Raw genomic sequence first — 14,095 nt, 5'->3', positions numbered from 1 at the left:
TGTAAACTGAAATATCTCCATCTCAATCAAAGAACAATACTGCATGAATAAATATTTCAGAGTTTGTCGAAATTGTCTATGAGGTGTGACGAGACGAGAGTGGAGGATTGTCGGAATGACTGGACGGATGGGGGAATGCCAGAGGGGGGAGGAAACGGGAGCACCCTGAGAGAAACACCCGGTTCAAAGGTGACGTCCACCACATCTCACTCGGCCATCGCACCAGGACACTCACTGGCCGGGGTGGAGTAGTCGCCCTCCTCGTCCACTATCTCGGCGTAGTCCTCGCTGAGCATGGTGCCAGTCTTGTCGGCTCCCGTCTCGGGGCTGCCCGAGCCCCCGCTGGCCTGCCGCCCACCCGCGCCGTGCTGCCGGTACTTGGGCGGGTGCGCATCTGCAACGACACCACACATTGTTTTGTTAACAGTAACTGTAGTCAAATCCTTTAACAGAGAGGCACAACCATAGCCCAAGGAGGGAGATAATAGCAGTGTGACTCTTACAGTGGAAACTCAACCCATGTTTTGCGCGACATGTGATGCTATCTGTTGGTTGTGGGCCCATAACTAATAGCAAATAAAAACTCAAGACGGGAGGTTCAAAACCAAAGTGTTAGGTTTATAATGTTAATTTAACTACTTGACGACTAATTGTTTAGTAATAAAAAAATCATGTTCTACATAAGTTAGTAGGAGATGCAAAATTTCTGGTAGGCCAGACCACAAAATATGTGGCTACTAAAATAAAGTGAATAAAGTTTTTACTGATTTTTTTTTGCTTGATAATAGCTTATGCATTACCTCACAATCAATATAGCTATGTTAATAATATATTATGAAAGCTACTACATTACATAGTGGGTTGGCCCAAAACTACTTCAACAAAACCAGGTTTCAATCTTGGCAATTAGAATTTCTCCCCCATAGGAACAACTAAATGAACAAGCATCAACTCACCATCTCTATATGTATCTACCACTAAAGTATCTTTGGTAGAACCAGGAACCAGCTGTATATTTTTCACAACAATGTTCTCTTGCAGACAATGAGAAAGGCCACAGTTGTATATACTGCATTTCACATGTAATCACTAGTTTATGATGAAAGACATTGTGACCAGTGACAAAACCACATAAACATGAGAATCTGCTATGAACCTTAGGAGACTGTGGCAAACATTTTTGCGGAATGAAGATGTTTCCACTACTTTTCCAGTTCCTTTATTCTTATCTCAAGTATCATTAAGAATCACAAGGAATAACAGGTCTTTCAAACAGAAAAAAATGGCAATTTCCATTTGCTGGCCATATTCAACTAGGTCCACATGCAGCTTTAGTTTATCACATCCACACAACCTTCAAATACGATGCAATGAAATGTGCAAATAATAGTTGCATAATATAAATAGACATCTCTTAAAATTCTACAAATAGTTCTTTAGATCTAAAGTTTAAAATAATGCAATTTGAAAAAAATAAATATTATTCACATACTGCTTCATTTAGGTAGTTTTTAGAGAGATATTACTAGTTACATAAGTATCAACCAAGACACTGATAAAGGCACAATATACCACAGAGCATAAACTCACCTTTTGATGAGCAAGGGCAAGGAAACTGCTTCCATACGACAGCTTGTAAAGTAAGAGACAAACAGGTGCACATATGTAACATTACCGACAAACAATCTCTCAATAACACCTTCACGCTTATGAAAACATTTTTTTCACCAAAGTTAACTACTCAACATTTTTTAGGGATCAATTCCCCTTAAACGACCACCAACCCTCAAAGGCATTACGATGATGAACTAGCCCTGCTTGTAGTTGAGCCAAGTGACACCAGGCAAGGCACCAGTGGGGGAAACCACGGCACACCCAAGCTTTTATCGTCAATCCACTTCAATTAAGTGGATAATGAGAGAGAAAACAACAAACAGTCCTGTATCCTGAGAAGGGTATTTCCAACCTGAAAAGCCCCGAACATAGCCAAAAAAACAAACTCATAACCACAAAAACCATGGTCTCACACTTGCAAAGTGATAAAACTGATTGTAAAAAAAAAAGTAACTAATTTATAAGTTAGTTAGGGTCAGGGGTCTTGTTAAAATATTAAGTCATCAGAGATGGATAAGTAAAAAATTGAGATGGAGCAGTGATGGCATACAATAATGTGGGAGGAAACTGGAGGACCTCGAGAAAACCCACCAGCTCTCAGCAATGTCCACTATATTTCCCACTTGCAAAAAAATCTGGTTCAACTCCGCCAGGAAAAACTTGGTGGGATGCGTATGATGTGATCGCTTATATAGCATCAAGCCTCCTTCGCATGGCCAAAGCATTAAGGGGCCCATCTGGTCAGGATGTATTTGTGTTGGTGAGGCAGGATGATAAGTGCGACGCTCGCTGGTGCTTCTACTGCGGTATCACCTCTAAGTGCAAGTCTCTGAACTTCTCGTTGTGCTTAGGACAACTGTGACGCACTGGTTGGACGCACGAGCCCTAAAATACTGGCTCATGCACCACACACCTCTTCGCCTCTACACGCCAGTCACCTAATTGATTTTGTGTCCGTAACATGCCTCTGTGGGACTTTAAACTGAGACCCTTTCATTTCAGAGAAGAATATCAAATAAGAAAGCACCCTGCTCATACCTATCCTGCTTACAACACTGTGAAACAAATTACTTATAAATAAAAAACATCAGTGAATGCACCTGTTTCAAGCTCTTAGCTGTGTCCAAAATAGACCTGTTAAAAACCCAACCATTACATGAAACTATCATAGGAAAGCTTACCGATCTTAATGCTTTTGGTAAGGGAATGCATTTTTCACGAAGAGATTTCGAGACTAGATGTGTGGTAAAACATTGTTGTGTTGTCTGTGTTTAGTGACTGTTTTGAGTTTCTCATAAGGTACAGTTGTACTGCAGGCACACAAATCAAAGCCATTCAGTGCGAAAGCAAATGCGTTCTGAATGAACCGGCCAAATAGGGCAATAACTTCACTTGCATACGGCTGCCAATCACAAGGAAGAAACTGCTGGTGTAAGCTAACATTTTTGCAATATGATGAGCGTTCTGATCTTTTCACAAAAAAATACACGTCCCTAACTATTGGTAATCAGACAACTTTAATACATCTTGTGCATATCGTAAAGGGCACATGAAAAGCCTAAGCTCTATCTTTGAATATATATACTGTATAGAAGTCGCCAGCCCAGGTTAAAATTTCTAATACGGTTTTGAGGTAGTTGGTTAATTCACCGCCGCAATTGCCACCATCTCTAGGGCATCGACTTGTGGTGGTCCCTAGCGGACAAGTGTCGAACTCTTCAAACACCCCTTCCCCCTCCCGTTGAACGACCTTGAGCTGCAGTGAATGATGGGTGGGGGGGGGGTGGGGGGTGCGGGGGAATGACAGCGGGCGACAGTGCTGCGCTCTAACGTGTAAATAACAACTAAGACGATACAGGGCGTTACAGCAGCCCACTGCAGCGGTGAAGTTCCCAAGCTGCTCATCTTACGCTCCTGAAAAACGTAGAGTAAATCCTATCCACTCGCGACTTCTATACAGTATATATATATATATATATATATATATATATATATATATATATATATATATATATATATATATATATATATATATTCGAAGGCTCTATACAACCAGACGGCCTCCTCGGAGCAGTACTCACCCTTCCTGTTCCAGAGGGAGGTGGTGGAGTGGGTGGCCAGCCGGCAATAGCCGTCGATCAGGTCGGCCAGGCTCTCGGCCACGTCCAGCGACGGGCAGGTGATGGTCAGCGTCTCCGCCGTGCCGGCCACTCGCAGCTGCACGGCCGCCTTGCGGTGCGCGTCGCACTCCGACACCAGCGTCTGGATGGCCTGCACCCGGTCGAACTCCGCCACCCGCGTCGGCTGCGCACATTCGCACGGCTCGGCACACTCCGCTACTCGGCACCAGGCCAGCCGCACACACTCCCGTTTATCAAGCTGTCAACATTGGCCGCCAAAACACATCACTGCACTGCCGGCATTTTACAGCTCACTCCGAGTTAATCTCGGATTTCATTCAAGTGCAGTGTTTCCTATTTTCTGGCTTTGACATCTGGTACTCCCGTTTAAACTATATGAATGTCGTTTGACAGCAAAATATTTATTCTGGTACAACTGTGAATTGTAGAGTTATTACAGTGTACGAATTTATGCACTCATGTCATGGTGGGCTCCGAACAATTTCAGGGTACCGACTCGGTGCTCATAAATCTAAGTCACACCCTAATGTTGGGATCGAACCCGATACCCTTGCCAAATGAACACAATGCATTAGCGATCAAGGCTACTGAGGGTCCACCTTAAATATGTACACTAGACAAAGTACAATGATACAAAATGTTTCACTCAATATTATATATTTTTTCAATATATAGAACTGTTTTGAATGTTGAGAGGAAAGGATTAGATTCAGAAGTAAGGTAACTGTAGAATTTATGTTCACGACACTTGAGTTGCTCTTACCGTTGTGGCTCTCAGCGTCATATACGAGATACCGAGGTCAGGACCAATCACCACTTCCACAGGAATCGTCCAACCAGACTACAAACAAAAACATCAAAAATTTACCTACGCACAGCACACCACCATTAATATTCTTTTTTATATTGAGTGTCAAAAAACATACTACAGAATAATCACATGTTCTGCAGAACACAAGCAACATTTTCTACAGGAACAGAGAATTTTTACAATACACACAGTGTCCAAGACATCTTTGTAAAATTTATTTTAATTGATCTTAATTTAAAAAAATATATAAACGAGCAAAGAGTAACTGAGGGCACTGGACACTGAATAATTTTTTAACTTTCACCCAATTCCTTATCAAAGTCACAAAACTTAATTAAATATTATTTTACTGCAATGTTATAGATAATAAAATTTTTTGAACCACAAATAAAATGTACTAAATATTTAAATTCTAAATGTATCAAAATTGTATTAGAAATTGTAATTTGGCCTTCCTTCACCTACATTCTGGATCCGCCCTTGACTGAGGGAGATGATATTCAACAAAAACTTACCAATTATTTTTCAGTTTTATAAGTAATCCTCATCCAGTAAAACTAATCATGAAACAATCAAACTACAACGAAAACGCAGACACATTTTATGTCTTATATTTAAAACAAATAATATTAATTCATAGTAAAAAAAAATGTTTTGCATACTGTATTTGTGGGACCTCGTGTGTGCAATACCATGTGTGTAATACAGTAGAACCCTGTTATAATGTTTTTCAAGGGAGCGCAAGGAAAAAACATTATAAGCAGGAAAACGTTATAAGCAGGAAATCTCAATTTAGCACTTAACAATGTTCGATCTTTGTACCAATGGACTCACCAAGCTATGTAAACAACTTTAATGTTAAAACCAAAGATAGTATACGTGATACAGGAATTTTCTGAAACAAGCCAACAATTTTTCAACTTCCTCTTGTTCCCTGGTTAAATTTTGTTTGTCTTTAAATTAAAGATACACTGCCACATTTTTTGTAAAATTGTCTCATGATTCATGATGACAACATTAAGAGTGAGAACGTCTACTCCTTCGCCACCTGAAAATGTTTAATTTTGGGATTCCTACGTATGAATGAAAAAAAAAATTATTTTAAGCAATAGAAAACCCTTTTAGTTATGCCCTCGCTCAATGGTTGGCAACTTAAATATCGTAGGACTATGTACGTGCATCACAATACCCACTGGAATGGCAAGGAAGAGAAGAGTTGACTAAGGGTTCCAACTGACACGTAACTATGAACATTGTGTACCTTCAGTATATTGCATAAAATTGTATTTTAACAAACTTCCATGTATTGTATGGCAGTGATTGTAAACATAAACATACATAAAATAAAGGAAACTTTTTATCGTAAGTATTGGAATAATTTGTTTTTAAAACATTTTTTCCCCATTTATTGAATGTTATAAAGCAAACATTATAAGCAGGAAATTACACTATTTATGAACGTTATATGTAGGAAATAAATACATTGTCCTTATGGTGGAAATATTGGGACTTTAAAAATGTGACATTATAAGCAGGAAAACATTATATGCAGGAACATTATAACAGGGTTCTACTGTAATACTGCACGGTAAAAGTACAGGTACGAAACTAGAGAAGTGTGATAAGTGATGGTTCCCACCCCATCCTTCAACTAATGCTAATGACAGTTCCATGTGATCCTGAGCCCTACTGTGGACACTGCAATACTATAGATATGCACTAAATCTTTTTTTTAAAAAAGTGAATAACTGCTTTCATCCATCAAGATATCAAAATTTGGAATGATTTTATCTGTGTATGAAACTTATGCCTCCAAACAATAATAGAGAAAGTTGTGCAACAGGAATTACAGATGCAATACGTCCAAAAAAAGTAAAAAATAAATTTCAAGCTGAAATAAACTTCCAAAACTTGAGACAAATATTTTAATAATATAAAGCGTGCATCAACCTGAGTTTTTTGATATATATAAAGTATTTCAGAACATTAATAAATATTAACATTTGTGTGAAAGTAGGTTGTGCTAGAAAAATAAATGTATACAGAAAATGAACATACAAGATTTCACATGAGTCACCTGATACAGGGCTATTTTAAAAGCCGTCATAAGGAGCATACATAAACTATTAAATTGTTTCAAGTAAAGGGAAGCAATGCCATTGACAAAAGATGAACACATGGACATCATCCTCACTACGGTGTGGCAGCTACAGGAAGGTCACTGAATATTTTGAAAGGAAGCATCTACCATATTGGTCTGAATATAGGCCTACCTTTATTTGCTGAGCTTGACCAGCTCAAAATCTAGTATCCACCTATAATCACACTCTACAAAAAAAAGTCTGCACTGTGAGCATTTAATGTACGTTTACAATTAATGATGATAGAACAAAAATATTGTGCTGTGAATAAAAGAAAAAAAAAGGTATGTAAACTGTTTAGAAGTTTATTAAAGGATTAAAAAATCTGACTAATTCGACAAAAAAATTTTTTTTTCAAAGGATTAAATTACATTATGTTTATAGGTAAAGTGCCGAATTATTTGACCTTAATAAACAGGAAGACTTCTTAAAAACCTGAACACTTTTTTTTTAAGATGCAGCAAAGAGCAGAGTTGATTTCATACTACAGTTATCTTGTTAATGTTGACTGCATTATTTTTCATTATACTGCAAACAAGGGGTGCAAAAATTTTCTCATGTAATACATGATCTACATCAATGACTTATATTTTAAAAATAATATATTATGTTACTTACTGTTATAACTGGGGTTATAAATATTTCCTATAGATGAGGAAGCGGGTCAGACTGTGTGGAGACGGGATCAGCCTCCCAGCCGGGAGCGAGTGGCTACTCACCCCCAAGGTGCAGCGGAAGCGCTCCTGGTCGAAGCGGTAGTGCGCGCGCAGCAGGTCGAAGAAGCGGAACATGCACTCGAGCTCGGAGAGAGCGGCCACCTTCTTGAAGTGCTGCTGTATCAGCTTGCGCAGCGCCTTGGGCTTCATGCTGTCCAGCACGGCGCGCGGCAGGAACTTGTGGAGGCCGACCTGTCCCGACACGCCACCGCGGCACACCCATCAGCGCTCGGTACGAGTGAACGTGAGTCAGGGTGCAGCATCTCGTCGACACCGAGTTCATCAGGCATGGCTAAAGGGGTGATGAGATTGGAGCACTGGCAGAATGCATGGATGTCTGGAAATGGAAGTACCCCAGCAAGAGTGTATGAAGAATTTCAGGGGACCACTCTGTCCACATTTTGCTTTCAAATTCTTTCTTTTTGTTGGTGGAAATTACATATTTTTTTAGGGATTTGGGGGAGCGAGCATATACCCCATCTCTATCCCTGGATACACCCCTGCCCCCGCAGAATAAATGCATCACTCTCACCAACCACTTGCAAAAAATCTGAGTGAGATCCCCTGGAATACAAGTGATCCGACCACATCATCAAGTGGCCCCGCTGCCAAAAATAAACCCTAGTAACACTTTAAAATAAAAAAAATTAAAATTAAAAATTACAAAATTATGAATGTATGCCTAATATGTTAAACACGGGACTCACCTCTCTCTCCAAGTATTCCAGATTGGACTTCTTGTCGAGAGCTATCTGCGGCATGTCCTTGAAGAAGTACCTAATCTCCAGACAGCACAGCTGCACTGCAACATCCTGGTCCAAGGACGCATGGTCGGCCAAGAGGTAGTCATTGCGCACCTGAGAGAACCAAGGACACCTCAAAACAAAACACTTAACAAAACCACTGCATATTTCAATATATTAACAACTTCCTTTAGGTGTGTCTTATAATCTGCTCCCGATGCAAGAAACCCTTCACATAGTATGGTTGTGTAAGTATTTATTCCTACAATTAATAATAAAAATAAAATTCATGGAAACAGCATACTGTAATTGAAGATAGGTTTAAAAAATATTTATATTGATTTAAAAATTACTTAATCAGTTAAAAATATCAAATATGAAAAATAATAATGTGTCACTTAAAAAAAAAATACTATACGCTGTGTGCTGTTACATGACTATTCCGCACACAGAAAGTGATTTATTATTATTTTAAATAACATTTTTATTATATTTAGTGTTATTGGTTTATTTCCCCGTTATGAACGCTCTATATTTATATTTTGGCGTATCTACGTGTGCTACACTATATGACATTGCACAAACTGACATTTGAGCAACAATAAACTAGACCCCTCTAACTTTAACGGCATAATAAACTTTTTCCACATAATATATAACAGTGTGTTCATTGTTGGAAATTATTATTTTAACTTTAACGAATTTTGGTGTCTTCTGACGTATTGTTGAAAGTCGGTAATTGTTTTAATGTGTAAATTTCTGTTTACGGTTTTATGGTTCCGGCCAATGGGAGGCCGAGTTACAAAAGTTAATTGTTTTAGAACTTCTTAATGAAAAAGAGTTATGTAATTGTGGCGGCGGTATTGAAATCGCCAGGGTATTAATCCTTTTGATATTCATCAATCTTCGAGCTATAATAGATTATCCGAGAGTAAGGATATTTTTAATTGACGTAGTAATAATTATAAGTGTTACTGAAAGGGCATATCTGGAAAGATATGTAATTAGGAGTGCATATATGACGTAAGTAAAAACTGATCCCAATTCTCGCCGTAAGAGACAATATGCTAAGCTAAATGTCCTTCTATTCTATCTACGAATGAAAACATTGTGAATATTGAGAACTAATTAACATCATTCAAAGACATACATTACAATTTAATTAATCGTTACTTATAAACGTCACAGTTCATACCCGAGGTAAAACGAGAACGGAATCTCTTATTTCTCTACCGACCCAACAATAAAGCTAAGCCGAGGTATAAATATATTTTTTGTATCTGAATTAAATATTCGTAGTCATAAACAATAACTTTTATCAATTCTTCTACGATCTACGAGTATGAGAACAACGGACATTATAAACTGAATTATATGAACTCTTGTTAGAGACACGTGTGCAACGTATTTCCTGTTTGTTTTGAATACATAATTTTATACCACTTGCCAAACCAGAATTTTCAACATTATTATTTTATTAAATACTATCAGTTAACTATATTTTATTGTATTATTATTAAATCATGTGTGTGTGTAGTAAACCTATTATCCTTATCTTTCACCCAACCTGAATATTAGATTTAGAGTAATATTTCTTTTATTTATTTGTTTTCATTTGTTTTCTGCTAACAAGGTGAATACATATATAAAAGTGGCGCCCAAACAAATTAATCAATTTAACCTATATAAGTATAGGAGAGTGGAAGAGTATCAATACACAAGTAAAGTCTCTAAGAGTTTAATAAGAGTAAAGGTAGAGGAGAAAGCTGTACATAAACAGAAAGGAATACTTATACTGCACATAGTCTAGGGAGCAGTAGTGTGTCAGTACACTTACAGAAAGGTGTCGCCTCAAAGTAGGGGCCCCTGGACACCACTACAGCTGCCATTTAACATGCCAAAAAAAAATTAATCTGGTGAGAAAAGTAAACCGCCTGGTTCCCTCACCTGGTCGTAATAGTAGTAAAAGGTGACCCTGTCTTTCTCGTACAGTTCTGCAAGGTTCTGCGGCAAGTAACGCACTCTCAGCTCATACCTCCACTCTGAGTGGGGGTGTTTTCGCTCATACTTCTCTTGCACCTGTAAAACATAACATAACTGGCATACAACACACATCCAATCATGTTTTGCAGACACTCTAAAACATTACTTTTCCACAAAACATTTGGTTTTTTTCGTACTGCTCCATTAACTAAATCATTTTTATTGCATTTCCGAACTTCTGAGAGGTTTAAACTAATGCAAATGTTGTGACAGCCTTTGAAATGTAATTTCAGCAACATTTTATTCTCCTTATATCTGAATACAATTGCTTGTGTTTTAATTTTAGAAATTGACAATTATTTGTAACACAAGAAGGCACAATGCTGTACTGTACCATTCTTTACATACTCTTAACTATACTTTCCTTAAAATTACTGCCATAACATAGCAACCTCTTTAATACGAGGTTTATACGAGTGTTACACAGAAAATTTCGAATTCACATGTCACATTGCTAGAAACTACTCAATGAAAACAAGTATTTTATTATTCCACTGGTCACTTTGACAATTTTAGAGTTAAAAGATGTCACATTGAAATATTTATTTTAAAAAATAAATTTGAATATTCACTGCACAAATATGAATGTGTTCCTTGTACTACAGTATTAAGGTAAATGTGAAGGCAGGGCATTATATGGCTACACACAGAGGATCTGAGGCCTTGATTCATTCATTTATATCCTGATATTGTCATGCTAATATGGGAATGTCTGAAGACTTAAATTCTGGCACAACTCATGAACTTGAGTCATGACAATGGCTCAGAGACAGCCCACCCATGAAAAACCTGCTGATAATTGAACGTGAATCACCTTTGGCACGAGGCGAGTGATCAGACCACTGGACCACCTTAGATTCCCCAAAGATCCCAGCGGCATGCGGTCTGGGACGTACCTGATACATGGTCGTGTCTTGATGCAGCCAGTACACCTCCCCCGTCGGGGGGTGGTGGAGTCTCATGGCATACAGGTGCTGATACGCCCTCTGGCCGGTGGCCAGGCGGCTCGTGATGAGGTTGATGATTCCCTGCACACAACATCCCATACATAAGGCTGGATCTCTCACAAACAACAACTACTCTCGTCAAGTTGTCATAAAAGCTGAGCCGCACTAATGATTCCACAAAGCATAATACTGACTTATTGTAATCATTTATTCTAACTTAATGATGAAAATTAAACATCATAAAATAAAACTTTCATCATACAAAAACCTAGACAACAGACTCAAATAATAATAATAATAAAAAAATATTATAATAATAATCTGGAAAAATTTACAAAGAATACAGAGACTAACAAACTAAATTCAATTTTTTAAAGTTGTAAATAAGTAATTTGTCCCATCAATAATTTAATCAGTCATTTCTATTCTGGAAATTATTATTATTATTATTTTAATTTTTGGTTGAAACCCACCTAACACAACTTATCTCATTGACAGAGGTGATAATGTTTTGAAGAATGTTGGATATAAACTAAAAATTTTTTAAACATAAATTTCATAGAATTTAGAATAATTAACTTTATGATCATTAGATAATTATTTAAGTACCCAAAATATCAACCCAATTAAATTACATTATAATGTTCAGGTGGTAAGTTTTAAAACTGTAAACAAAATGAATAAAATCGAATTGATGTAAACCATTAAAATATATATTAAATTTAAATAGTCTCTATGGTTAATCACTAATATAAATTAAATTATTTTAGAAAATAACTAAAACTTACAAGATTCCTAAGTTAGTTTTGTATGATGAATGTTTGAAATTTGGTAAGAACTATTTTATTTCAAAATCTAACAAATGCTTTATAAATTTTACCGGTTATCCTTATAAGAAAAATTGTCCTAGAACTTTTCTGATATACTTTTTTTTTGTAACTGCACAGCATGTTACTGAATAGATTAATTTTTGTGTGTTTATCAATCAACGTCATTCAAACTAGATTTTTTCCCCCAGGAAATATCAAATGTTATGCATATAGATTTACTACATGTATTTAAATACCACTTTTTAATAAATTGGTGTAAAGGGTTGAAGTCCTTGAAAAAAGCTAAAAGCTTATCTTAACAGATCACAATTTTAGGAATGAATTTTTATGATGCAATGCTTATGCTTTGTAGGTACTGCAGAGTAGCTTAAGCAGCTAACCAGTAAAAAGAGTAGTGGGAAGACATACACATTAACCAAAAACCTTTACAATGTTTTTCTACTGTCACTACCATTTAGTTCAACTTAGGTATGTCCGAATTTGCGTGAGTATATAATTATATGCACTTTTATTGAAAGTGACATCATGAGGACTGTCAGAATTAGAAGTCAAATTTTGCAGGTATGCAAGTAAATGAATCAGCTTCAGGTAAATAAAGTTGCCATTTTGAAAAGCATTTTGTAGGCATCATTTGATTGACTACTCAAGTAATTAAAACATTCATAAGATAATTTTCAATTTACATTTTACCAGGAAGGTGCGGTGTTTAGTGGTTAGAACACTTGCATCTACCAAGGCCATCCAGGTTTGATTCCTGGAAACATGGCGGACGTTGCTGTGGCCTGTGGGTTTCCTCGGGGTTCTTCAGTTTCCCCCACCAATTCATTCCGTCGCTGCTCCACACCCTGCCTCACCTCACGCATTCTTCTGGCTGGCCGGAACAACAGGTCTGTCCCTCGGGTAGGGCAGCCGGCTCCCTTGAGTGTCAGCCCCTTTCTATTCACGTAAATGCTGCCTCAGGCGGGAAATTACTAGTCAATCTTCATTTTCATTTTACCAGGATTAAGATATTTAATGAAAATAAAAAAAAATTGGTTGTCTGTAAAGTCGGTTTACGGACGAAAGTTTAACGCGACAACGTCATAACAAAACATTGATGAAATGAAAGCATACTCTTATGAATAAAATTGTATCATTTTAATTGAATTATCACTATTTTGTGTGGATACAAAGAAGGAGTGAAATGAATTCTACAATTTAATTGATCAGTTTACTTTTATTTGCACTTATTAAATGAAATATGTTTATTACTTTAACGAAGAGATTATTTTAACTATAACGTTTATACATGTTTGCTATTTAACTTCTTCCAATCTGTGTTATTCTGTTAAGGATAGGACGATAATAGGAAAAGTAGGAAACGAATGTGAGTGTTTCAAGTTTAATGTGCCTCGAAAAAGTCAAATCGATGGTTGTTCCAATCGAGTGGAAGAGAGATAAATGCGGCGCAAGCGTACAATGAGCGTAACGGGACACAGCGTAACGGGTCAACGTGCGTAACGGGACAATTTTTCGTGCGTGCAGCCGGCGTTCATCGATTTATTAGACGTTTTCACGTCAAAAAAATCAACAGGTTTATAAACATTCTAAAAAAATACATGCACATATATTGAGAGGAACAGACAAAAAAAAATGAAAAGTATAATCATCAGATTAAAAATTGTGCTGGTATTAAATTTTTTTATGGGAAAAAAATTAACAACATGTTTAGATGGCAAATACCATTTATAAAGGCTAGAAATTATATCCGTCCAGATTTGCTCTGGTACACCAAAGGTCATGTGAAGTATGCGGGGTCACAAGTACGTAAGTGCTTACCTACTTGAATCCAACAACCGCATTAGTGCCAGCCACCCCAATATTGCCTCCACGTCGATCATACCGTGGGAAAGAGGCCAATTAAGCTTAATAAATCACAAAGACAATGAAGAAGACATCTGCTAGGCCAGACGTGGCCGAGGTGGTGGTAATGAGATCGCCCACAACCAGTAGAAATGAAGGAGAGGCTAGCAGGCTGCAGCTGCTAGCAATGTGGAAGGAGGAGGGGTGATGCTTCCTGCTGGATGGGCCATCAAGCATCAGGTCCACACAAATCTCTCCTTTCATGGC

The 14,095-nt window shown here is 37.4% G+C and overlaps 1 protein-coding gene across 9 annotated transcripts in view; it reads right to left on the bottom strand.

Annotated features, from left to right (window-relative positions):
- The window catches only part of LOC134528097 (focal adhesion kinase 1), a 386,174-nt gene that overhangs the window by 41,324 nt on the left and 330,755 nt on the right, over positions 1-14,095 (bottom strand). For all 9 annotated transcript variants that reach the window (XM_063361356.1, XM_063361351.1, XM_063361355.1 and 6 more), the window contains 7 exons: positions 11,106-11,237; positions 10,114-10,245; positions 8,131-8,280; positions 7,427-7,615; positions 4,519-4,596; positions 3,696-3,918; positions 236-394 (listed from right to left, as the gene is read on the bottom strand). In XM_063361356.1, the coding sequence (XP_063217426.1) occupies positions 236-394; positions 3,696-3,918; positions 4,519-4,596; positions 7,427-7,615; positions 8,131-8,280; positions 10,114-10,245; positions 11,106-11,237 (1,063 nt within the window). The remainder of the gene's footprint in view (positions 1-235; positions 395-3,695; positions 3,919-4,518; positions 4,597-7,426; positions 7,616-8,130; positions 8,281-10,113; positions 10,246-11,105; positions 11,238-14,095) is intronic.

Source organism: Bacillus rossius, chromosome 1 (assembly GCF_032445375.1).
Source record: "Bacillus rossius redtenbacheri isolate Brsri chromosome 1, Brsri_v3, whole genome shotgun sequence".
Lineage (NCBI taxonomy): Eukaryota > Metazoa > Arthropoda > Insecta > Phasmatodea > Bacillidae > Bacillus > Bacillus rossius.
This window is presented reverse-complemented; position numbering and strand designations above follow the sequence as displayed.